Raw genomic sequence first — 27,573 nt, forward strand, 5'->3', positions numbered from 1 at the left:
GGAGTGATGATGAACTCATATTGCCAGTTCTCAGGTGGGAATGACTCCTCAGGAAAAAGCACAGTGGGTAAAGAATGCTTTCTGCACTAGCTTCTGACTCACTCCATGGTGATGTGGTGGGAGCAATTCCAACCAACCCCAGCATGGTGCTAGCATCCTGAAAGGGAGCTCATTACCAGGAGGAAGGGAGAGCTCAGTGCAAGCATCCAATAATTCACTCTCTTTTCTCCACCAAGCGGTTACTCCTTAAGGCCTCTAAACTGAATGACTTACAGAGCGACCTGATACCCCTCATTGCCCATGTGCACCAAACCTTGGTTTCTGCAACGTTACAAAAAGAGAAGTTCCTGGGTGGGTGCTGAGAACGTTTTGGACAAAGGATGCTTCACAAATGGAAGATGTTATATAAATGCTACTATTATTTGAGACTTGACTCCTCTGGAGATAAAAATCACAGCCCTAGACCATGGCAACCACAGACCCTAGATTTCCCCAGTGCTGACTCTGTCCAGTCCATTTTCCACTTGAGCACAGGAAGCAGCACAAAGTAAAGGCTACAGTTTCAGGAGAAAAGCAGGTTTGTTATCACGAACCTGTTTTCCCTGGCCAGTTAAATAGAGGCAATCACAGCCAGCAGCCTCAAACCCACCCTTTTCTCAATTACTGTGAGGAAACAAAGATTGACTTACTCTTTTTCTGTTTACAGAATTACGCAAAACTTATTCCTGGAGCTACAGTAGGGCTACTTCAGAAGGACTCCGGAAACATTCTCCAGCTGATCATCTCAGCTTATGAAGTAGGATATTTTACAGCTGGCTTCTTTTTTGCATTTCTTTGGTATTCAAAAACTAAGATGTGATTTAGGCAGTTAAATGTTAGTTACTTGTTGGTAGAGAGAGTGCTTATCCAAAAAAAGTCTCTGCATGAATGCAGCCAAAATATAAATTTTGTTTATTTTGCTTGCTGATCTTCTTCCTGGAAGGTGGAGCTGAAGACAGAAAAATCGTAAAACTGATCATAAAGTTGAGGTTGTTTTTATAATAACAAGCAACAGCAACATTGTTGCCAGCAAAATTTTAAAGGCTCCATGAGTCATAAAATTAAGGTCTCCTCCGTCTGAAGAAAAATGAAGTTTAAATTGCCAGTGAGTGACAGAGTTATGTAGAGAGCTAACTCTACAGGCTTGAAGATACTAGGTCATAACTCAAGCAAAAATACAAGTGTTGGCTATCCACCAAAACACCAGTACACAAGGAATGCCACTTTTTAATTTCTATACTTTAGGGAACTAGGGACATTTTCCCCTGGTTTATGAGTAGGTGTGTAAATTTTTGCTTTGACTTTGGGAATTAGTACCTGAGGACAGAATTCCTCCCTTAAAATTAGAACATATACCTACGGTGTTGTTATGTTCTCATTCTTTGTCTCCATTTCGTAACTCCATTAGTCAACAATGGATGGCCGGTTGTCAATTATTTTTAATTTTGGTTCCTAAATATCACTCCCTCTTTTTTTGCCTTTACTTACAAAGAAATACACATACAGAGAGAGAAAGAAGAAGCCCTAAATTAGGATAGGAATGAAAAAAAGTAAATTTTTTAGTAAGGAGTAAAGCTCTAGTATTTACTGTAAACAGCAACTATGTAAGAACAAGTGAATAACAATTCTCCTGATTTTTGATGTTTAAAATTACCAAAAAAAAAGGCCCATTTGTGATAAACGCCAACATTTAGCATGTGCTAAACCAGCATTCCTTAACTAAAATGACATATCAGAATCAACACAGAAAGTTTTTAAAAATAGGCTTATCCTCTCACAGACGTCTTTGAAGGACTTTAGGGGAAATGAGAGCTACATATTTTGGAAAGAAAAAAAACTCCCCAATAATTTTGACATTGCCCCACCAATTTTGAAACTCCCTTGAAGGAAGAAAAGCAAGATATTCCTTCTCAAGTACTTCATTTCTTCAGAAAATAAAATACAGATGTGTCCATTAAAATTATAAGATGATGGTTTTGTTTTGTTTTGTTTGCTTTACTGATAGCCTCAGAAATTTCAGTTTTCTTAGATCACATCAAATTCATCACCACATTAGCTCATGCTTGAAATTCTTCCAGACAGGAATGCTCGTCAACAAAACGCTATAAAAACCTTCCTCCCTCTCATGCAGTAATTAAAGTTTTAATGTGTAGAATCAAATAAAATCACACAGCAATCCTTCACTGTATCAGAATGCACACCATTTTTTTGAACCCAATACTCTCAACAGTGTTGGCTACTAACATCTTCAGAGAAACTAAGCAGATTAGAAAACATTGAATTGTCAAAAATATTTCTCCCTCCAGTGAGAGCAGCCCCCATGCCTCTGCTTGCTCTGCCAGAGGTTATGGCTCACTTTATGATCCCAAATACTTCACGTAACTTACAAGGTAGTTGAAATCAAGGCATTAAACATTTGAATTAAATCTTCTGTCCTTGTTTTACTATCTCAGAAATACTAAGACGTGTCTATTATTCTTAAATGAAACCATCTTGCACTGGAGTTATTATTGGAACTTCATGATTCACAGGGCAAAGTCTGTAATAGATCCTGGCACTAGTTCAAATTATTTTTCTACTGTTATTTTTAAATGTATGCTAAAAAGAATTTAAAATATGGGGACACATAGACTGAATTTCTTTCTAGTCTATAAAAAGAGTGAGAAGGAAAGAGAATATATTGAGAGAAAATATAAAATGCTTCTGACTGACCTCTAGTAGGGCAGAGGTAGACAATTTGTGTTTATAACTTTGTGGCTACAAACTTCAGCTCAGTATTTTACAGTGCTATATTGATATTTTGAAAAACCTTAAATACCAATGTGTACTTATCTGATCATCATTCACTAATTTTCTTTCTTCCCTAATCGTATAATAAAAGCTACCGAAATATCAGCAATCCCAAGGATAAGTTCCTCTGCTTGTGTTTAAATTCCAGGAGGGAACTGACTTAGTTTCTTTTGTTTTTTCTGGTTCATAAGAGATGCTCAAAATATGAATGAATGAAACTATGAGAAATACAAACAAGCATTTATGTCCTTTCCTTGGGAAATTCACACTAAAATATTCCTGGTCAAATTTGCAATATGCTGTTAAATTATAGCAATGCTGAAATTTCCTTTATTTAGGTCAGATCATGTCATCCACTAGTCCTCATAATTGCTGTCACAGTCTTCTAGCTCATATCCCTTAATTTTTATTTAGCTTCTGACTCTATCTCCAACATTGCTTCTATTTTAATCTTATTATTTCAGTATAAACAGATTTTGGAGGAAGGCAGGGTCATTTTACTATACATTTGGCAAACTTACACATAAGGTATCAAAGCATCTCATTTCTCCATAAATATATACACCTACTATATACCCACACAAATTAAAAATAAAACAAATTTTAAAAAAATTACACTCAAGGGAAATTTGAAGCTGAATATGCTTTTTTTTTTTTTATTTTTTTTTTTTATTATACTTTAGGGTTTTAGGGTACATGTGCACAATGTGCAGGTTTGTTACATATGTATCCATGTGCCATGTTGATTTCCTGCACCCATTAACTCGTCATTTAGCATTAGGTGTATCTCCTAATGCTGTCCCTCCCCCCTCCCCCCACCCCACAACAGTCCCCGGAGCGTGATGTTCCCCTTCCTGTGTCCATGAGTTCTCATTGTTCAATTCCCACCTATGAGTGAGAACATGCGGTGTTTGGTTTTTTGTCCTTGCGATAGTTTACTGAGAATGATGTTTTCCAGTTTCATCCATGTCCCTACAAAGGACACGAACTCATCATTTTTTATGGCTGCATAGTATTCCATGGTGTATATGTGCCACATTTTCTTAATCCAGTCTATCGTTGTTGGACATTTGGGTTGGTTCCAACTCTTTGCTATTGTGAATAAATGCCAACAAGAAAATGGATATGTGGACTTAAAACTTTTGTATTAACTGAAGTATAAATTAATTCATAATATTTTTAAATTGGTTTTATTCTGTTTTTCTATTTTGCATAATTTGGTTTGGTTCACCTGCAATACAGACTTTTATTTTACAAGTGAACAAGGAATAGAGAAAGTAAGATGATAAACTTCTTGAGGGCAGAAAGCGTTCTTATAGTATTCTCCAGACCTAACTCTTCACTAAATACATTCCAATATTGATTTTAAGGCACACTTTTCCCTCACATTTTAACATCTCTAAAATTGAGCTCCATCTTACAATTGATGGTGAGTAACAATCACCATTGTGGTGCCAGGCAGCAGTCATGATGTAGTTTTCATGGACTATTGTGATTGTACTCACTTCAATTCATTAGAGGCATTGTTGCTACTCAAGTATTAAGTTTAATTGCTGTTTTAAAATATATTTAAAAATGTGTACTATGATTCGATATTGAGATGAAAAGTTTATTATGTATGCAGAAATGTACCAAACAGAGCAGCAGGGTGTAAATTTTATATCAATGAAGCAAATATTCATTGGTGGAGGAATGACTTCAATTCTGGATTCTTTGCAAAGCAACAAACAGCTGGTTTACGGGAGCTAAGAAATCATGATACACATAAAGGAAGCTGTTGTTAAATTTTGTTACTGAGATACAAGCAAAAGAATTGCCTTTTATATGCCAATCTATGCAACTCAGGGCAGGAGAACTTGCCAAATCCTTCAGAATGGATAAAATAATTTTCATAGCAATGATAGATGGATAGGACTGATTCATATGTTGTGCAGAACCATCTTGAGGTATTTTGTCATAGTTTAATTGTCATAAGATAATGGTGTATCTTATAATGTTGGCACCTTAGATTTGATAATATATAAAATGTATATATGATTGCTCACTTTCTTGCTTTTGGTTGATGGTATACTGAATTTCTTTTGACACCCAATTTAGTTTTATTCACTTGTAGTAAAATGAACATGATTCAGTTTCTTCTTCTGGCTATATTTTTGGGGTTGTGACTTCACTGAACTCTTTATGTTGTAACTAAAGGAACTGCGGTCTGAGGTGGAACTGGAAGTATCAGGAGACACCGAAGGACTCAACTTGTCATTTACAGCCATCTGTAACAATGGTACCCTCTTCCAACACCAAAAGAAATGCTCTCACATGAAAGTGGGAGACACAGTAAGTAGCTGGCCAGTAGATCGCCTGAATAAATACCTGGATGGGTCAGAAGTTCGCTGAGCTCACTGAAGCTGGATTTCTTTCAAGAATTTTAAAAACAATTTTCAAAGATTTTCTAGTAAATGCTTTTGGCAAAGCTGATTTCCGTGAAGCCTTGTTTCACCTCATGCATTTTGGTGGATGGAGGGAGATAATTAGTATTTTCTTTTTCAGGCTTCCTTCAACGTGACTGTGAATATCCCAAACTGCGAGAGAAGAAGCAGGCACGTTATCATAAAGCCTGTGGGGCTGGGGGACGCCCTGGAATTACTTGTCAGTCCAGAATGCAACTGCGACTGTCAGAAAGAAGTGGAAGTGAACAGCTCCAAATGTCACCACGGGAATGGCTCCTTCCAGTGTGGGGTGTGTGCCTGCCACCCTGGCCACATGGGGCCTCGCTGTGAGTGTGGCGAGGACATGCTGAGCACAGATTCCTGCAAGGAGGCCCCAGATCATCCCTCCTGCAGTGGAAGAGGTGACTGCTACTGTGGGCAGTGTATCTGCCACTTGTCTCCCTATGGAAACATTTATGGGCCTTATTGCCAGTGTGACAATTTCTCCTGCGTGAGACACAAAGGGCTGCTCTGCGGAGGTAGGCTATGCTGAAATCCATCTTACCCTGTGGCTGCTCAAGTATGAGCAAGGGGCTTGGCATCCTCTGCACCTTCCAGTTTCCTGGGCATAGTAGGTGCTCAATAAATATTTGCTGATCAGCCTTAGACCTACTGTAACTGAATCTTTTCTTGTAGGTTTTCTGGCTCTAAGATTCACTTGGGGTGAGATTTCTGCCAACTGAACTTATGTCTATTATTGTTTCCCTAAGCGTAGATGAAAGATAAAAGTGCCGTCTCTCTGGTTGACACCCAGACTCTACAAAAGTGCCTGTAATATGAACTCCATTACCTTCCAGGTTTTTCTGGACCAAGCAGCTGTGTCTGACTGACCTTTTCTTTTTTTTATTATTATACTTTAAGTTTGAGGGTACATATGCACAACGTGCAGGTTTGTTACATATATATACACGTGCCATGTTGGTGTGCTGCACCCATTAACTCGTCATTTACATTAGGTATATCTCCTAATGCTATCCCTCCCCCTTCCCCCCACCCCACAACAGGCCCTGGTGTGTGATGTTCCCCTTCCTGTGTCCATGTGTTCTCATTGTTCAATTCCCACCTATGAGTGAGAACATGCAGTGTTTGGTTTTTTGTCCTTGCGATAGTTTGCTAAGAATGATGGTTTCCAGCTTCATCCATGTCCCTACAAATGACATGAACTCATCCTTTTTTATGGCTGCATAGAATTCCATGGTGTATATGTGCCACATTTTCTTAATCCAGCCTATCATTGTTGGACATTTGGGTTGGTTCCAAGTCTTTGCTATTGTGAATAGTGCCGCAATAAACATACATGTGCATGTGTCTTTATAGCAGCATGATTTATAATCCTTTGGGTATATACCCAGTAATGGCATGGCTGGGTCAAATGGTATTTCTAGTTCTAGATCCCTCAGGAATCGCCACACTGACTTCCACAATGGTTGAACTAGTTTACAGTCCCACCAACAGTGTAAAAGTGTTCCTATTTCTCCACATCCTCTCCAGCACCTGTTGTTTCCTGACTTTTTAATGATTGCCATTCTAACTGGTGTGAGTTGGTATCTCATTGTGGTTTTGATTTGCATTTCTTTGATCGCCAGTGATGATGAGCATTTTTTCATGTGTCTGTTGGCTGCATAAATGTCTTCTTTTGAGAAGTGTCTGTTCATATCCTTCACCCACTTTTTGATGGGGTTGTTTGTTTTTTTCTTGTAAATTTGTTTGAGTTCATTGTAGATTCTGGATATTAGCCCTTTGTCAGATGGGTAGATTGCAAAAATTTTCTCCCATTCTGAAGGTTGCCTGTTCACTCTGATGGTAGTTTCTTTTGCTGTGCAGAAGCTCTTTAGTATAATTAGATCCCATTTGTCAATTTTGGCTTTTGTTGCCATTGCTTTTGGTGTTTTAGACATGAAGTCCTTGCCCATGCCTATGTCCTGAATGGTATTGCCTAGGTTTTCTTCTAGGGTTTTTATGGTTTTAGGTTTAACATTTAAGTCTTTAATCCATCTTGAATTAATTTTTGTATAAGGTGTAAGGAAGGGATCCAGTTTCAGCTTTCTACATATGGCTAGCCAGTTTTCCCAGCACCATTTATTAAATAGGGAATCCTTTCCCCATTGCTTGTTTTTGTCAGGTTTGTCAAAGATCAGATAGTTGTAGATATGTGGCATTATTTCTGAGGGCTCTGTTCTGTTCCATTGGTCTATATCTCTGTTTTGGTTACTGTAGCCTTGTAGTATAGTTTGAAGTCAGGTAGCATGATGCCTCCAGCTTTGTTCTTTTGGCTTAGGATTGACTTGGCGATGCGGGCTCTTTTTTGGTTCCATATGAAGTTTAAAGTAGTTTTTTCCAATTCTGTGAAGAAAGTCATTGGTAGCTTGATGGGGATGGCATTGAATCCATAAATTACCTTGGGCTGTATGGCCATTTTCACGATATTGATTCTTCCAACCCATGAGCATGGAATGTTCTTCCATTTGTTTGTATCCTCTTTTATTTTGTTGAGCAGTGGTTTGTAGTTCTCCTTGAAGAGGTCCTTCACATCCCTTGTAAATTGGATTCCTAGGTATTTTATTCTCTTTGAAGCAATTGTGAATGGGAGTTCACTCATGATTTGGCTCTCTGTTTGTCTGTTATTAGTGTGAAAGAATGCTTGTGATTTTTGCACATTGATTTTGTATCCTGAGACTTTGCTGAAGTTACTTATCAGCTTAAGGAGATTTTGGGCTGAGACGATGGGGTTTTCTAGATATACAATCATGTCATCTGCAAACAGGGACAATTTGACTTCCTCTTTTCCTAATTGAATACCCTTTATTTCTTTCTCCTGCCTGATTGCCCTGGCCAGAACTTCCAACACTATGTTGAATAGGAGTGGTGAGAGAGGGCATCCCTGTCTTGTGCCACTTTTCAAAGGGAATGCTTCCAGTTTTTGTCCATTCAGTATGATATTGGCTGTGGGTTTGTCATAAATAGCTCTTATTATTTTGAGATACGTCCCATCAATACCTAATTTATTGAGAGTTTTTAGCATGAAGGGCTGTTGAATTTTGTCAAAGGCCTTGTCTGCATCTATTAAGATAATCACATGGTTTTTATCTTTGGTTCTGTTTATATGCTGGATTATATTTATTGATTTGCGTATGTTGAACCAGCCTTGCATCCCAGGGATGAAGCCCACTTGATCATGGTGTATAAGCTTTTTGATGTGCTGCTGGATTTGGTTTGCCAGTGTTTTATTGAGGATTTTTGCATGGATGTTCATCAGGGATATTGGTCTAAAATTCTCTTTTTTTGTTGTGTTTCTGCCAGGCTTTGGTATCAGGATGATGCTGGCCTCATAAAATGAGATAGGGAGGATTCCCTCTTTTTCTATTGATCGGAATAGTTTCAGAAGGAATGGTACCAGCTCCTCCTTGTACCTCTGGTAGAATTTGGCTGTGAATCCGTCTGGTCCTGGACTTTTTTTGGTTGGTAAGCTATTAATTATTGCCTCAATTTCAGAGCCTGTTATTGGTCTATTCAGAGATTCAACTTCTTCCTGGTTTAGTCTTGGGAGAGTGTATGTGTCAAGGAATTTATCCATTTCTTCCAGATTTTCTAGTTCATTTGCATAGAGGTGTTTATATTATTCTCTGATGGTAGTTTGTATTTCTGTGGGATCGCTGGTGATATCCCCTTTATCATTTTTAATTGCGTCTATTTGATTCTTCTCTCTTTTCTTCTTTATTAGTCTTGCTAGTGGTCTATCAATTTTGTTGATCTTTTCAAAAAACCAGCTCCTGGATTCATTGATTTTTTGAAGGGTTTTTTGTGTCTCTATTTCCTTCAGTTCTGCTCTGATCTTAGTTATTTTTTGCCTTCTGCTAGCTTTTGAATGTGTTTGCTCTTGCTTTTCTAGTTCTTTTAATTGTGATGTTAGGGTGTCGATTTTTAGATCTTTCCTCCTTTCCCTCTTGGGCATTTAGTGCTATAAATTTCCCTCTACACACTGCTTTGAATGTGTCCCAGAGATTCTGGTATGTTGTGTCTTTGTTCTCATTGGTTTCAAAGAACATCTTTATTTCTGCCTTCATTTCGTTATATACCCAGTAGCCATTCAGGAGCAAGTTGTTCAGTTTCCATGTAGTTGAGCGGTTTTGAGTGAGTTTCTTAATCCTGAGTTCTAGTTTGATTGCACTGTGGTCTGAGAGACAGTTTGTTATAATTTCTGTTCTTTTACATTTGCTGAGAAGTGCTTTACTTTCAACTATGTGGTCAATTTTGGAATAAGTGTGGTGTGGTGCTGAAAAGAATGTACATTCTGTTGATTTGGGGTGGAGAGTTCTGTAGATGTCTATTATGTCTGCTTGGTGCAGAGCTGAGTTCAATTCCTGTATATCCTTGTTAACTTTCTGTCTCGTTGATCTGTCTAATGTTGACAGTGGGGTGTTAAAGTCTCCCATTATCATTGTGTGGGAGTCTAAGTCTCTTTGTAGGTCTCTAAGGACTTGCTTTATGAATCTGGGTGCTCCTGTATTGAGTGCATATCTATTTAGGATAGTTAGCTCTTCTTGTTGAATGGATCCCTTTACCATTATGTAATGGCCTTCTTTGTCCTTTTGATCTTTGTTGGTTTAAAGTCTGTTTTATCAGAGACTAGGATTGCAACCCCTGCCTTTTTTTGTTTTCCATTTTCTTTGTAGATCTTCCTCCATCCCTTTATTTTGAGCCTATGTGTGTCTTTGCACGTGAGATGGGTTTCCTGAATACAGCACACTGATGGGTCTTGACTCTTTATCCAATTTGCCACTGACTGACCTTTTAAATGTATATGACTTTGGAAAAGTAAAAGCTAGATAGATTGCTAAATAAGCACCTACCAAGGATAAGGAGCACAAAAATATATTAAGTGGGCTTTCAGGGCCTTCACTCATTCCACAAATACTTATTAAACACCTACTATGTGACACATAATAGGTTAGGCACTGGGCATAAGAAAGATGAGTAAGTGCATATGTGAAAAAGCCTACAGGAAGGACAAAGATGGAAAACTACTCGGAATATCTTGAGAAATTTGAGAAAAATTTAGAATAGAAATATGGATGTTTTAATATCCTATGTAGATGTAAAATCACTATAGTTTAAGGCTATGTTGTGTATGACTATCGTAAAATCATTCTTATATATATACACACATATATATAAGTGTAATCTATTCATAAAAGAATTACAAATATGTTCATATACTCTTAAACAATATAAATTTGTCTTATAGATTGAAATATTAACTGAATGCTGAATTTAAGATTCAATGTCTCTGTTCTTCACACTATGTAAGCAGACAGCTATTCAAATCAGAAAGCCATTATCTTTATAGAAAACTAAGCAAGTTATGTTTTTAAAAGACAGTGTTAGGAACATATCAAAAAGACTAATTTTGGAGGAAAAAAAAAAAGACCTGAAAGAAAGAAGCATCAAAGAAATCCAAGCTTTCTGAAAACCATTTGATACCCTTGGAAGTGTACCTACCTTTCATTTCTTTGCTGCTGCTGTTGCAACCAATGAGTTCTTCTGAGAATATATGCCTTTTTTCCCTCCAGAGAGTGAGAAATTTATGGTCTGTTCTGATCGAGACACATTTCTCTCCCTTTACATTTAAAGGTTTATTTCCTGGTTTAATAGGTGTGTTTCCAAACCCACATCAGTCCTCTTTCACATGATGCAGATGGGGCACAATCTGAAGGTGACAAGAAGCCAGCCAAAGGCCATCACCACATCACAGAGAGGATATATTGGGCAGAATCCCACATTGCATGTCTAATAGAAATTTTGTAATAAAATACATATTCAAAACACTTGAAATTACCTTTCAAAAAGCCCTAAGTGTAATCTCACAAAATGTAATAGAGATACTAACACGACCTATATTTCACCCTTTAAATCTTGGATCAAAGAGATCTAAGGCAGTATAAAATGCTGAACTGTGTTTAGCAACAGAGCTTTCCTTGATGGTCTTTCACTTTATTTTGTACCATGCATGAGGAAGAGAAATAATCTAAAAAAGAGTTGACTTGATCTGTGGATTGTAGCTAGGAAGTTCTGACAACAGTGCCTCTCTTTGAATCAGATATAGTGATTGCTACAGAAATTCTATTTAGAAAATATGATTTATTTAGCTAGATTCAGAAAACTTCACCAATGCCAATTTCCTTCAACCATTACTGTTTCTCAAAAGCTATTTTGGTTTTTAGTAACATCACAAAGGATGTTGCTCTGTAATTAGTAACTTTTCTTTCAAAAGGTATAATGAAAGTAAATGCAATTATAACAAATGGTTAACAAATGGTCATGAAGTACCTACTATGTGCCTGGCGTTGTGCTTAGTGCAGGGACAAAAACTATGCCTGGCATTGGAATAGACATTCTACTGCTGCTGTTGTTTTATTTGCAACAGAGGATCAAACATGCTACAGCTCACAACTTGTGTGGATCTCCAGTTTATAACTAATATACTCAGCAATGTGCCACTTTTCTGAAGAGCTATTTTCGCAATGTTCTTTTTCATACAGCTTCTTTAATCCATCCGTAAGCACTCAAAGATACAGAGCTCCACTGATTTTTTCCTTGCCCAAATTCCATTAGTCTCCTATATTTTGATTCTAAGAGATGGAAACTAACAGGCAAATGGTATTAGAGAAACACTTCCTGCCATTATGCACTTACAGTTATTGTCAATGGCATTCCAGAAAGATCTATCCCTCTGAAATAGCATGGTAATTTTTTTCTTGATCTTTGATTATCATCTTGTCCCTCCATGAAACCAATATGAAAGTTTTGTTGTTGCTGTTGTTGTTGTTGTTGTTGTATGAACCAGTACTCTAGATAACTGGTTGTTTGAGGATATCAATTAGCAACTTTGGAAATCAGGTCAGTGGCTCTGGAAGGTCAGCAGAGAGGAGGGCTTCTAAATTCTGAAAGGAGCTCCGTGTTTTTGCCATGATGGTCCTTTTCTACTGCTCCAGGAAGGATTTTCTAAATTTCTGCCAAGTACTTCCTACATGTAATAATATACTTGAGCATTCTCAAAGCATTTGGAAATGCATCTTTCATTTAATAATATTTGTAAATCATATTAATTTTCCAGAATCAACTGTAATATGGAATTTCTTCCTACCACAAAAGTAAGTTTCCTGTTTTGTTGAGGAAGAAACAAAAAGATATTGTAGTTTAGAAGATCATTTACATTTAAAAATGAAATTAATGGCTTTGGCCCAAATCATTTAATTATTCTTTGCTTTGAATTAATTATGTCAATTATGAATTGTATAGGTTATGAAATGCAGTTGAAATATATCTTAATATCATGAATCCAGGTAAATTTCAACTCATCTTTCATTAGACAAATAATGCACACAAACACACACTCTAAGATGGCATGAAAGTCATATAAATTTAATATGTTGCTTGACTTACAGTGATGCTATGTCTGGATAAACCCATTATTTTACATTTTACAATGAGTTTATCCAGACATAATCCTAAGTCCAGAAGCATCTATACATACGTGTGTGTATGTGTATATATAGAGAGTATATAGAGAATATTTATAGAGAGAGAATATATATGTATATACATATAGTCATCCGCCACATAATGACGATTTTGTCAACAACACAGTACATATACAATGGTTGTCCCATAATTTTATAATACTGCATTTTTACTGTACCTTTTCTATGTCTAGATGCACAAATGCTCACTGTGGTGTTATAATTGCCTCCAGTACCCAGCACAGTAACACATTGTATAGGTTTATAGCCTAGGAGCAATAGGCTATACCATATAACCTAGGTGTGTGGTAGGTTTACCATCTAAGTTTGTGTAAGTATACTCTATGATGTTTACACAATGATGAAATCACCTAATGATACATTTCTCGGTACATATTCCCATTGTTAAAAGACACATGACAGTGTGTGTGTGTATACACACATATATATGAACACACACATATATATACATATATGCACACACATACCTACAGAAATCAGAATCCAACTTCAAAATCTTTGTGGCTATCATCTTTGTTTGGTGATTTTTGACCAAAGAATTAAGCCCAGGATTCTCCTACTCCAAGTTCCTTAGAGCCCAGTCATCAAGATAGAAAAGTAAGCCACTTACTAGACCAAAGTTTACAAGAGAAAGTCCAGAATTCTTCCTCTACAGTGAACTTGGCAGAGTCTCCTACAAGTAGAATCCTGTTTCACTTGTGATTTTTTTCTACATCTACTTTGTCTTCAGTAAAATTATAGGAATTTTAATACTGATAGATAATTTTGTTTACAAATTCTTCCTACTGGATAGTTTTTAGAAATAATACCAGTAACTAACACTTGTATAGTGCTTATTTATGAGCCAGGTACCGTTCTAAACACTGTTATATACTGTCTTAGGTAATCCTAAATTTTTCTGGAAGAGCAAAACTTGTGAGGCAAAATGCCTAATGCACATTTTTTTCTTTTTTTTTTTTTTGAAGAAAAGTATCAGTTACGAGAGTTTGCAAATAAATGTTATTTGTCTGAAACATCCAACACCTATGTTAGTGTCTTGTGTATGGCAGGCACCCAGAGTAATATTATGGAAATAACACACAAGCCCATTATTTTAAACACTTTTAAAATCATTTTTGAAGTATTTCATACATCATTAAGTGGTCATATCAAAAGGGACTCTTTAGGATTAGATGGGCTACTTGTCTACAGCAAAAGTGTGTCCAGGTGCCTCCCTCTTTAACAGTCTCTGCCCCAGGCCTCTGCAACATCATTTCTGTTCCCCTCCTACCTCTCAGTTTCTTCTGTAAGGATACTTTTTTCTGATCACATTTTAAGTCCTGAAGCGCTCCAGAGATTTTCTCACTCTACCTGCTTGCCCTAGATGACCTGATCCATGACAGCTTCAACTACCACCTTTCCCTAATGGATCCCAAACCCCAAACTTCAGGCCCATATATATATATATTCAACCTCCTACTGGGATGTCCCACAGGCCCCTTGAGCTTCTCAGGGCCAAAAGTGAACTCATCATCTTCCCCACCCAAAGCTGTTTCTCCTCCTCTGTTTCAATAATCAGGTTCTACTCTGTGCCAGGCATTGGTCATACAGCAATGACCATGAACTAGCTTCCATTCCAGTTCAGTGAAAAGCCACATCATCCATCTAGCTGCTCAGTCTAGTCACCTGGGGAGAATTCCACCCCTCTGTCTCTTCCCTCAACCCTCTGCCTAGCACCAGTCGCACCCACACCCTGAGCATTCCATGCCCGAATATATTTTCTTTCCTCGCTGCTCCCATGGGCACTGCCTTGGTTCATGGTCTCATATCTTCTTGCCTCTACTCTTGATTTTTCTCTCTGTAGCTTGACCCTGTCTACTGATTCTAAAAAATGTCTAGACAAAACTTTCAGGATAGAAGCTCTTCCTTTAGCCAATAAGGCTTTTCATGGTCTGATTTCTGACTTTTTGTTATCCTTTCCATTTCCCCACCTGCCACATTCCATATGCAACTTTGGCTCTATCCATAGGAAAGTTCTATGGGTATTTTTTTTTTTTTTTTTTTGAGACGGAGTCTTTCTTTGTCCCCCAGGCTGGAGTGCAGTGGCGCGATCTCGGCTCACTGCAAGCTCCGCCTCCCGGGTTCACGCCATTCTCCTGCCTCAGCCTCCCGAGTAGCTGGGACTACAGGCGCCCGCCAACACGCCCGGCTAATTTTTTGTATTTTTAGTAGAGACAGGGTTTCACCGTGTTAGCCAGGATGGTCTCGATCTCCTGACCTCGTGATCCGCCCGCCTCGGCCTCCCAAAGTGCTGGGATTACAGGCTTGAGCCACCGCGCCCGGCAGTTCTATGGGTATTAAGCAGGTCACATGATTCCACATGCATTCATGAAACGCATAGAACCTTTTTTTTTGTATTGTCTACCCATATCTTTCAAATTTCGCTCAAACATTACTTCCTTTGGAAACCCTCAAATCTCCAGTTTAATTTGGAAACTATTCCCCTATATATATTTATTAGTAGTAGTATTCATTAGCCTGCCTCCTACACTAAATTACAAGTTCAATGACCTTGTCTTGTTTAATTTTATATCCTCATACCTAATGCAATCTTTGGCACATAGTATATGCTCAATTAAAGTGTGTTAAGTAGTGAATTTTTTGAGCACTCAGTGTGTGCCTATGGGACATCTAACTGGTGAACGCAAAATTAAGAGATATATACATTATCTCATCCAGTCACAAGCATTGGAAGCAGACTTTATTCCCTCTGTTTTATAGATGAGGCTCTCATGATCACACAGCTTGAGTGATATAGCTTTAATCCAGGTCTGTCTTGCACCATTATCCTACGGCATCTTAACTAAAAGCAAAAAATAAAAATAACTAAATAAATAAATATGCATAGAGACACACATTCACATCAAATATCCTTTACATGCTTTCTGGATTATCTCATTTGGTCTGATTACAAATTCTCTTTCACATAATATGTGGATGAAAAGAGCCAAACTCTGTAAAATATTCGAAGAGATTTATTCTGAGCCAAATACGAGTCACCGTGGCCCATGACACAGCCCCAGGAGATCCTGAGAACCTGTGCCTAATGCAGTCAGAGCACAGCTTGGCTTTATGCATTTTAGGGAGACATAAGACATCAATCAATACATGTAAGATGTACATTGGTTCTGTTCAGAAAAGTGTGGCAACTTAAAGGGGACTGGCAGGACTTTCAGGTCATAGTGGTTGGTGATTGGTTGAGATTTATCTGAAGACCTGAAATCAATAGAAGGGAGTACCTGCATTAAGATAAGGGGTTGTGGAGAACAGGGTTCTTATTATGCAGATGAAGCGTCCAGGTAGCAGGCTTCAGAGAGAACAGATTGCAAATGTTTCCTAGAAGACTTAAAAAAGGTTCCAGATTCTTAGTTAATTCTCTCTTGGATCAGGAAGAAGATCTGGAAAGAAAAGGGGATTCTCTGCAGAATGTAGATATTCCCCACAAGAGACAGCTTGGTCAAGCCATTTCAAAATATATCAAAGAAATATATTTTGGGGTAAAATACTTTGATTACTTTCAGGACCTGCTATCTATCACGTTGGTATCTTATTGCTACAAAGAGTCTGCTTTGTCAGTCTTAAGGTTTCTGTTTTTTTATTAATGTTGGTCAGCTGTGCCTGAATTCCAAAGGGAGGAGGGTATAATAAGGCATGTCGGACCACTCACTCTCATCACGGCCTGGACTAGTGTTTCAGGTTTAGTTTAGAATGCCCTTGGCCAAGAGGAGGGGTCCATTCAGTTGGCTGAGAGGCTTATATTTTTATTTATGGTTTACAAACATAAAGTAAGCAAGTGGATCTTCAGTTAGGAGACCAGATCTAAGTATGCACAATTAGCAAGACACATTTGATACAATATATCTACACTCATACTGCACCCCTCACACACACACTTGTTTTCTCATTTTTTTCTTGTCTTTTGATGACGGTGCTTAAAGACAAAGAGAAAAGATGCCCCTCACTCCCTCAAATCTGCAAGTGTTTGGGGGCTGTGAGAAGCATAGAGCATTTTGTTTTACAGGTAACGGCGACTGTGACTGTGGTGAATGTGTGTGCAGGAGCGGCTGGACTGGCGAGTACTGCAACTGCACCACCAGCACGGACTCCTGCGTCTCTGAAGACGGAGTGCTCTGCAGCGGGCGCGGGGACTGTGTTTGTGGCAAGTGTGTTTGCACAAACCCCGGAGCCTCAGGACCAACCTGTGAACGATGTCCTACCTGTGGTGACCCCTGTAACTCTAAACGGTAATGTCTCTGCTTTTCTCCATTCCTTATGTGGATAGGTTTATAGTGATCAAACTTACAATGGCATTTTGTAAACTCAGACCTCAGATTGTATTTGCTGGTTTGGTCTCCAAACATCCATCAAAACACACACAAACCCACAGGGCCTCTGTGATCTTCAGCCTGGAATATCAATCTCTCGCTTACCTCTTTCTTAGTCCTGATTATCCAGAATCACAATGTCACATTTCTGCTAGAGACTAGCGTGGGGAAGTAGAGCTGATGTCCCACACTGAGAACATCAGATCGCCTCTCCATTACAATACCAGCCACACAGAAGGAATGCCCTGGAGGTAGACGGATGACACCCACATGCAGTCAGTAGCTTTTCAGGGGAAACAGACAAGCTTCTTTCTTATCTAGAAGTTTATAGCCTGACCTTACTGATTTATTCCTGTCTATAGACTCACAGAGGCAAAGAGGCAGAAAGACGATCTTAGCTTTCAATTCTCTCCTGCTTCTTTACCACCCATGCTCTTTGGCGCCTTTCTTTGGTTGCCATTATACACAGCTATTGTGTATTGTGTTTTCTTATATCATATGCACAATAACAGCAATAAAACCTCACAATTTCTTAATGAAATTGGGGCCACATTTGTAGGTCAAGTGAAGCGAGCCTCCAAAGTGGCTGTTATGATATTGCAGTGGATAATGTATTATGCAGCAAATATGCTTCAGCATTTCAGATTTTCATGAACTCTGATGCCCAAAATGGTGACATTTGCATTTCTGACATAAACAGAGTGAGAAAAGCAATTTTTCACTCAGTGGTCACTCACCATTCAGGTGTCAAAACTTCTCTGCCACTGTCACTGGCAAACTAAGACAAGACGCATGCCAGGAGAAGCATGAGGACATGATTAGGATGATTTGAATAGCATCTAATGTAAAATGTCCCTTCAAGATGTTTCTTCTATTACTTTTCTGTTTTATCTCCTCTATAAACATTATTCAATCTTAAATCGGAATTACAAGATAGGACATTAACAATCAAAGCCATTTGAATTTGGGGAATCAGGTAGTGACCTCCTTGGGATTTATGTTAGTTTTGAGATGAGTCCATTTTTCCATTTATTCATGCGTGTATTCATTTATCAATGAGGTATTAAGTGCCTACTATATGCCAAGAATCATGTTATGCCATGGGCAATGCACTGATGACTGAAACATCTACAACCTCTGCCTTCACAGGTGCTGGGAGTCTAGTGGGAAAGATAGACATCTTTTAAAGTGATTGCAATGCTGTCTGGGCTGACAGTTTTAATAGGGGAAATAGAGAGTGCTATGGAACTCTACAGCAGGGCATAAGGCTGCCAGACTAGCTAGTGCAGCCATCAGTGAGATGCACAAAGACAAAGAGATATTAAGAGCTTCCACAATCACCAGACCCCTTCAAAGCCACTCCAAATAAATATACAATCTAGATAAATGCAATGTATTTGCAATGCCAAGACAACTTCACAGTAAAACCTTCCCCACTGCCTGATAGGTTGCCTTACCTATGGAAAAATCCTGAGGCTTCCACTGCAAAGGAACTGATTGGTCTAAGGTTTAGTGAAGGTTTGCCTAAGGAAGTGCAGTTTCAGCTGAGATTTGCTGAGTTATAGGTGAGAGTGGGGTGTTTCAAGCACTTAGCAGAGCATACATTTCCATGGCCAGAGAAGATGGAGACAGCATGTGTGTCCACAGTAAGAAAACTTTTGCTGTTTTTGAATTACAACAAGCACAATCTATTTGTAAAGTGATTTTCAGCACAAGATTAATTCAGGGTCTAAATTTTACTTTGCCTTATAGATGTCTTTAGAGTAGCTTAATTCTTGGACGATGTTCTTGGAAATGTACTTTACTATAAATAGTGATCTTTTATTTAAAAGCCTGTATTAATGAGGATCCAGGCTCTAATCCACAGCTTTTGAGATCCAGGCTCTAATCCACACCTTCATTAAGACTTAGACTTATTCAAAAGAGTTACAGAAAAGTGAATTGTGAAAATAATCATATAAGACATATACAAAGTCCACTAATCATTCTTGGAATTCTGGTTAAGGTATAGACCATTTCTGTTAAGAAATTCAAAACTTCTCCTAATCTCTAATCATATTTTAGGAACATATGCTCTCTGTAGGAAAAAGTAAAATGAAAACAGCTAAATCAATTTATTTTCTTTGATTGTTTGTTTGTTTACTTAACCAATCAGAAGCAACCATTACAGGTAAATGAAAATAGTAGCTATTATCAAGACTGGCTCAGGGAACGTTGATTACTGAGTGGAACTCAGAATAATTCAGTGTTCACTTGGACATTACCCAACTATCTTTTCGAAAGTAACAAAAGATAATGACATCTATGAGATACTCCTATAGCACAAACTGCAACAACAGCGTAAAGCAATATTCAAGCTGCAAATCTATTTTCCATCAGCATGAAGTGATACACTGTTGAATACTGTCCACAGGAGCTGCATTGAGTGCCACCTGTCAGCAGCTGGCCAAGCCCAAGAAGAATGTGTGGACAAGTGCAAACTAGCTGGTGCGACCATCAGTGAAGAAGAAGGTTCTGCTTGTCTTAAATTGTTTTTTATTTTATTATGTAGTTCTTGAGAGGTGTAGTTCTTGACCCTCTGTGAATTGAGGGCTATTTAGTAGCTTGACCTTATTTGTACCAGGGCATTAGCTCACTCACATTCATTTTTTAAGAGTAAATGCATCCTATAAGACTAGAAACTTGATGGCTAAGGACACAAGCATTTCAAAGTCGTAGCTATTCTATTTGACTTCAGCTCTGTTGCCAAGTTCACCTCTGCTTAACAAATTCAACTGTAGAGAATTCCAGAATGCTATATTTTTCAAACTAGAAAGGGAGAAAAATTGAAGAAATGGCTAAATGTTAGCCCCCATACCTGAATTCACCCTTTATCGTCCAATTGCTTTATTTCAAGGTAAGATAAAACCAACTGTAAAACAGTGTTCCAGATGGTGGCTCCCAGATACTGGGTGGTTTCTGGTTAGTGGCCATTTTTCCTTCTCTCCATATACTTTTATTCCCAACCTTCCAAGCATGGGCATTACAATAACCATCCTCAATTCCCTGTTGCCTCACCCTCAAAATACAAGAAAGACCTATTCTCTTTAACGGCTAAGCAAACTTCTCTTGCTTTCATCTGTCATTTTAAATTTAATTACTTAAAATCAGAATCTAGTGGCAAAGTTTCACCTCAAATATTTAAATAGCTTGTTTTTTAACTGGCAATACCTTTTAAACAATAATTTGTGGACTTTAAAACAAAGATGATGACTGACTCTTCCAACAGAGACAACCTGGGAGAATTTAATTTTGTATCATCCTGAACTCACTGCATTATCATGTGGCTCAGGGTAGAATTGCTACTCTGCACACATTAGAGATGTGGCCAAGATGTAGCTCAGGTGAAGTGAAATAATCAAGCCAATAATGTATGACCCTCCAGGATGTGTCTCTTGAATAGATGGAATTAGAATACGGAAATTAATCAATTTCCAGCATGGACTGAGTTAATGAACTTTATATTGTTTTGAAGATTACTTACATTGTCTGAAAATTGAGAGTTCTGACTATGCACAATTGGATTACCCTATATGGAGGGTCATGACATGTGCTCATAAAACCCCTCACCAATGCTTTTCATGTGACCGAAGATAAACATGCCAAATAGCAGTAAATTGGACAAGATGGTGTATGCCTTACATTACTACCAAAGGCGAGATACATGAAAGCACTGAGCAGGCAGCCTCTGTGGACTTCCCACGTTAGTACCTGGTGCAAAGTCCTAGCATCACCTTCTGGGCTCATTTCACAGCAAGCACTGGGGATATTTACCAAGTGTTTCTGAGAAACGCGTAAAAATTGCAGAAAATGCTCCGCAAATTGTTAAGCCTCAATTCACTAGCAACATGGGAAATCTAATGTGTTGAGGAAAAAAAGGAGTAAACGTTACATACATGTAAATCATAATGGCATGAACAAGGTACTTACTATATTTAAGTACACAGGTTTTTTTGAGTAGATTATCATAAATGCTGAGATTGGAGAGGAAGACTAGGGCTCCAGTGGCATTTAAAATATTTACATTACTCTTTTTGTGCATTTGACTAAATTATTTCAAAATAGGGAGATACAATTATTTGTAACTCAGCAATTGAAAATAAAAATTGGATTATTAATACCATTTAAAGCACTAATTTGGATGAATTTGAGAGAAAAAATGTTTTTAATTCAGACTGTGTTTAAAAGCCACTTTTCTATTGAGCCTTTTTATAAGCTTTATTTCAAGTTACTCATCCAGTTATGTTACTGATCATACTACCTTGAAATGATCGCATCATATTTGTCTTTTAACAACCTACCCTTCCCCCAACGAGGGGAATTTCTTTTTACTCCTGGGGAGTACTTCATTTTACTGAGAGTGTTTTTTTTTTTTTTTTTTTTTTTTTTGAGACAAGGCCTTTCTCTCTCCGGCTGGAGCGTAGTGGCATGATCAAAGCTCACTGCATTCTAGACCTTCCGGGCTCAGCCTCACGAGTACCTGGGACTACAGGCGCATGCCACCATACACAGTGTAATTTTCTGTAGTTTTTGTAGAAATGGGGTTTTGCCATGTTGGCCAGGCTGGCCTCGAACTCCTGAGCTCAAGGCATCTGCCCGCCTCAGCCTCCCAAAGTGCTGAGATTACAGGCATGCACCACAGTGCCCAGTTTGAGAGTCATATTTTTATTTACCCTAACATACATGTACTCAGAGAATTGTTTCTCAAAGTATATTCCACGCAACCCTAGATATGAAAGCATTACATAGAAAAAGGCGCCCCTGGTAATATAAATCTTAGAAATAGGAAACTAGGTTCCTTGTTTTCTTTGCAGGACTTCTGAGAGTTATTATGCATTTAATTTAAATGTGCATTGTGAATCATCAGGAATGGCAAGGGGAGGAACTGGAATAAATAAAGGATTCCCAAACTTATCTGACCATAAACCCCTTACTTTTTCCTGGGGAAACATTGTTGTTGTTGTTTGTTTGTTTTCATTTTTGTTTTTTTTGAAAACTGCTAACTAATCCTAGAGCTGAGGTCTTAAGCATATGGCCATCTTGACTCAGTGGTGCAGATGCTTTGTATTTTTCACACCCTCCCCGGACCTTCCCAAGCCCACCTCCTCACCCCTGTTTTCACATTTCTTCCTTCTCTGAGTATGGTTCCATGGACTGCCTGGTATCTTATTTTCATTGTATTATTCTAGAGCAGCACTGTAGACATTCACAAAGGAAGGGAAAAAAGAGAGGTCCATTTTCTATGAACAACAAAAGAAATTATGCAGCGAATTATGCAAATCTGTCACTGCACATTTGATAATACTATTTCAATACCGAAACACTATGGAACAGGCTACATCTAGAGCTGTAACAGTCATGAAAAGGAGTGGTGAAGTAATTAAAGCAACGTGGGAGTTGTGACTCAAAGATCATATTCTGCCGTTCCATTAACACTTAAATAACCCTGACCAGGTCAAGTAAGCCTCTCTAGGCTTCAGTGCAGCTATTTGAAAGAAAATTTTTAAAAACATGGTTAAGATTACTGAAAGGAGTATGATAAGCCGTTCACATATTTCCTACCTCAGAATAAAATGTTTCATTAAATATGTTCAAGGTGAGCAGAGTGAGCCTGCGCTGTTCCTGCAGAGAGGGGGAAAGAAGCAAGAAAACACTCCAATAAGAAAACGCATAGTCCCCAAGACTTCATGAACCCTAGTTAATTGGAGGGGCAAGGTAACAGGAGATGTGGTAAAGGCCAAATAAAATGGCCAACGTATGAATTATATATGCAGTACCATTTGCAATCAAACATATGAAATAACACACATCTCACCAAATCTCTTTATCAGAATCTCCTATTTAAAAATACTTATTAAACAACTCACTAAGTGTACAAGCTCCTGTGCACACAACCAACCTCTCAAATCAGAATACCCAAGGGTGGGTCCCCAGAATCTACATTTTCAAAACTCCCAGGTGACTTAGATGACCATAATCATTTGGCAATGACTAGACTAGGATGATTTGTAATTAGATTTATTAATATTCCCATGTAATAGATGTTTCTAATGAGTTCAAAAACAGTTTGTACACTTAAATCTATCATCCAAAATTTTATTTACAGTGCTAAATGTCTTGCTGGTTCCTGTTTTCTTAGATAATACAAAGCATACTTCTCACAGACACTGTTGGGTTTTTCATCTCAAACAAAATGTAAAGACAGCAAACAGAAACTTAATATTTCTATCTATGGCTATGGCATTTTTGTACCAAAAACAGACTATTATTTAATTTTAGTTAGAATCAGAAAACACATTAGATTCTGCTTTATTAAGGTTTTTCTTTTTAAGCTAATGAGAGAGGTTATAAGTCTAGTAAGAGTATGTCCAAGATTATCAGGGTCAGCCCCAGTTTTAACGTTCTGATCCATTGTAGCATAACACACTAACTTCGGACCTATGTCCTAAAAGTTTAGATTAAGAGCAAAAGGTTTTCTACTTACAGGTTTCTGAAAAACAGTGTTTGTAACCATCATTGAAAAGTCTCCAGCTTAAAAGATAGGAGAACAGTTAAGCAAATTTGTTTGGTTTTCTTAACTAGGAGAATGCCACAAAATTTTGGCATACATCCTGGACTACTAAAATTTCTGGTAGATAGTACTGGCATCTCAGATTGGCCATTTTACTTTACTTTTAATTTGTGTCATGACATTCATTTTCTGCCTCTTGAATGAGCTCAATAAGGAAAAATTTCCACTTGGAAAAGATTTAAGGAAAACTGGATTTTTTTTTTTTTTTTCAAATTAAGAAAGGAGCTCTGCTGAATAATAGACAAACTGTCACTGTGGATTCATTTACCTTTATCCTGCTGGTCCCTGAGCTACACAACACTTCAGTCTCAGTTTCCTGATATTAATTTATGTTACTGTTTCCACAATAGATGGCCAGCAATCTTGACTATGCCATTGTAAGAAAGGCCCCTTTAAAAGTATCAGTATCAGTGTGAACTGTGCAGAAATGTAGTCTAGACATCCTTCATGCTCTCAGCAAAGAAGAACCTATAGCCCCTCATTACCATAATCAGGGCCATTCTATTCCCAAGGGCTGTGGGTACCTGCCTTGAAGTACGTTCAGCCTGTTGCAATCCTGCCCGTATCCGTTTGATAGGTACATTTGATGGTCAGTCCTGATTGATCACATCTGGAACTGTTCTTCTGGAACATGAGTGAAAACTAAAACCTCACTTCACGAGAAAAAAAAAAACCTATGCCTTTCCTATTCTCATTCTGCCATATTGAAAACTCTAATTTACGTATTAAAACTCAATACTACTTTGTTTTAAAAATAATCTCTTGGAATCTTGTTTAACCTAATGAATGACTCCTTTATCTGCAGATGTCTCAAAGGATGGTTCTGTTTCCTGCTCTCTGCAAGGAGAAAATGAATGTCTTATTACATTCCTAATAACTACAGATAATGAGGGGAAAACCATCATTCATAGCATCAATGAAAAAGGTGGGTGTGTTGCCTTCCATTGCCGATGGCAAATGATACTACACAGAAGAAGAGAAAGCAACCAGAAAATCGCTCTGGGTAGCATGCCAGGAAAGACATTTCCAAAATTTTGATGAAGTTTCTTAAAGTTTCCCAAGGATTGAAGATGCCAGTTAGAAGGTTCGGTATGTTCCAGTGTCTCTTATTAAGACCAGATAAGGGTCGGGCACGGTGGCTCACACCTGTAATCCCAGCACTTTGGGAGGCCGAGGCAGTCGGGTCACTTGAGGTCAGGAGTTGGAGACCACCCTGGCCAACGTGGTGAAACCCTCTCTCTACTAAAAATGCAAAAATTAGCTGGGTATGGTGGCCTGCACCTATAATCCCAGCTACTTGGAAGGCTGAGGCAGGAGAATTGCTTGAGCCCAGGAGGTGTAGGTTGCGTTGAGCCGAGATCGCGCCACTGCACAGAGTGAGACTCTGCCAACAAACAAACAAACAAACAAACAAAAACAAAAAACAAACCAGCTAAGATGACTTGTAGTTGCAGCAGTCATCATCTTCCTGAAAGCTGACTGATGAATTATAGAAAGGTAAGTGGATTAAATGAAATGTAAGCAAAAGGTGTATCTTTAGGAAAGGGTAACAGAGAAGAGTGTGTCCATTTTTTTTAAGAAGAGTGTGAATCAGGCAAACCTTGGTTCAAATCCTTCTCCATTATTTAATAGCTGAGTGACAGCTTGAGTCTCTGAGTCTCTATTTCCTCATCTGTAAAATGGTACACATAATAGTACTTTTTTCTAAGTGTTGACTCAAGGATTAAGTGGAATAATGCACATAAAATAGTGGCAATACCTAACTCACGGTAACGGGTCATTAAATGATAATGCTGAATCAGAAAAGACATTAAGCAGCAAGTGAGGAAGGATGTCATCTAAAAGAATGTCAAGGGGTCCGTTGCTCCTGTGGATTTTCATCCACACCAACTCATAGAGTCAGTTTGGGACTTGGGAAAACCTTAAACACTTTGCATTCAGTGAAGGGGAGGGAGAAGTTTATATTTAGTAGAGAAGAAAGTAGGTGAGAAGGTATTAATACTTTGATTGAGAGGGATTCAAATGTTACTGGGTATTAGACTCCCTTGGGGAACTTTTTAAAAATGCCTATATCCTGAGTCAACACCATCTGATGTGTGGCCCAGGGCTCTGCATTTTAACAACTACCCTGGCAAGCCTGATACAAATGGTCCCAAGATCTTCCTGTGAGCAACAGCCCTAACAACACGGACTGCATTCTCATTTACTCACAGGTGCCTCATATATTCTGTCTTTAATTAGTGATGTGTTCCTCCCTAAACCATTCCTGCAGATAATGACAGCTACATTAAATCAGACCTTGTTTGCAACCTCCTCCTCCCATCAAAAGCTTGGAGCCTAAGTTCTGACCCAGACAACAGCAACAAGGCCAGGCCATAAGGCAGATAGATATGTTTTGTTGTACGTGCGTGCTTATCGATGTGCTGATAAAATATTAAGTCCTGAACTTGAAACCAAAAGTATCAAATTGGCATCACTTAAGAACATAAAAACCACAGCAATGTCAAAAGAACCAAAAAGTAGGTTCAAGACCATTATATCCCAATCAAGAAAACATGATCAGAAAAATGTCACATTGCACTTGCTGAGGGCAAGGGAGAGATAGAGGTTGGCACAATCTGAGGAATCTGAAGATGATTGTGAACTTGGCCTTGAAGCTCAGGTATGCCAAGTGCCCCTGGAGACTTGCTCTGGAAAAATCTCATGTAAATCAACTCTTTTGAAATGCATACATAAAATGAGTCTTGTGGCCATTCATTAGGGAAACATAAGGAGAATCCTGCCATACAAGGAGAAATTACTTTATAATACCAAAAAAGCCTGCCTGCTCATTATCTGTCTTACAAAATAAAATTATCCAACCACACTCCCAACCCTCTGTGACTGTGGCAGTGACTTTAGCAAGTTATCTTGAAATCAAAGCCATCCCTTATAGTATTGATTCTACAGAAAAAAACGAGTTTCAAACAACAAAAACAAATTTCCAGAATAAGTCCTGCTTTTAATTCAGAGACTTTTGTATCTAGTTGGTGATTTTTTTTTTTTTCGGTGAAACATGCCTTGAGCTAAATGCCTCCTTATTACTGAGCTGTTGTCTGTTCTTTTATTCTTCCACACAATACGAGTGGCACCGCAACATGCCATTCTGCAGAGCACGCACAGATGCCCTGATGCTTTTTATTATGGCGTGTTATTATCCCCATACTTTTGTAGTAGGGAAAAGTGAAGGGAAAAATTACCTCCCTGAGGCTTAACAAGAGTCACCTGACAGCTTCCAGGCTCCCTCTTCCTCAACAAATGTCCGCATGGTTGGGTAGGCCTGGCGCTTCCAGGGGCCAGCAGAGCAGAACTTGTCCCCAGAAGTCCATAGTCCCTCCTGTCTCCCGTCTCACAGCTTTCAGACTAGAAAATCCCAGGGTGGCCTGGTGGAGGCTTGGGTAGAAGAGGCAAACTGAGAAGTGAGAAAGGGGCTGATCCCCAGGGTCCTCTAAGCAAATTGAAAAAAAGAACTGAGTGAAGGGTCACCACCAGGGTGCTTGTGGACACAGGTGGCTTCTTTCATCTTCTTTCTTTCCCCCACCATCTGGAGGGACTTCCAGAGCATAAGAGCCACAACAGAGTCAAGGAATGATAGGCGGGAAGGCTTCCTGGCTGGAAAGTACCAGCTACGGTAGATGCTATACCCACAGGTTCCAACTTAGAGGCTCCAGGCCCTTGAGGTGATGAGGATAGAAAAGGGGAAAGAG

General features: G+C 38.5%; 1 protein-coding gene across 5 annotated transcripts in view; it reads left to right on the top strand.

Annotated features, from left to right (window-relative positions):
• ITGB6 (integrin subunit beta 6) overlaps positions 1-27,573 on the top strand; it is a 96,270-nt gene that overhangs the window by 57,993 nt on the left and 10,704 nt on the right. For 4 of the 5 annotated variants that reach the window (XM_055291989.1, XM_055291991.1, XM_055291990.1 and 1 more), the window contains 6 exons: positions 707-796; positions 5,026-5,160; positions 5,374-5,791; positions 16,914-17,136; positions 19,631-19,728; positions 24,633-24,752. In XM_055291989.1, the coding sequence (XP_055147964.1) occupies positions 707-796; positions 5,026-5,160; positions 5,374-5,791; positions 16,914-17,136; positions 19,631-19,728; positions 24,633-24,752 (1,084 nt within the window). The remainder of the gene's footprint in view (positions 1-706; positions 797-5,025; positions 5,161-5,373; positions 5,792-16,913; positions 17,137-19,630; positions 19,729-24,632; positions 24,753-27,573) is intronic. The other variant, XM_055291993.1, reaches the window with a different exon arrangement.

This window comes from Symphalangus syndactylus, chromosome 9 (assembly GCF_028878055.3).
Source record: "Symphalangus syndactylus isolate Jambi chromosome 9, NHGRI_mSymSyn1-v2.1_pri, whole genome shotgun sequence".
Classification (NCBI taxonomy): domain Eukaryota; kingdom Metazoa; phylum Chordata; class Mammalia; order Primates; family Hylobatidae; genus Symphalangus; species Symphalangus syndactylus.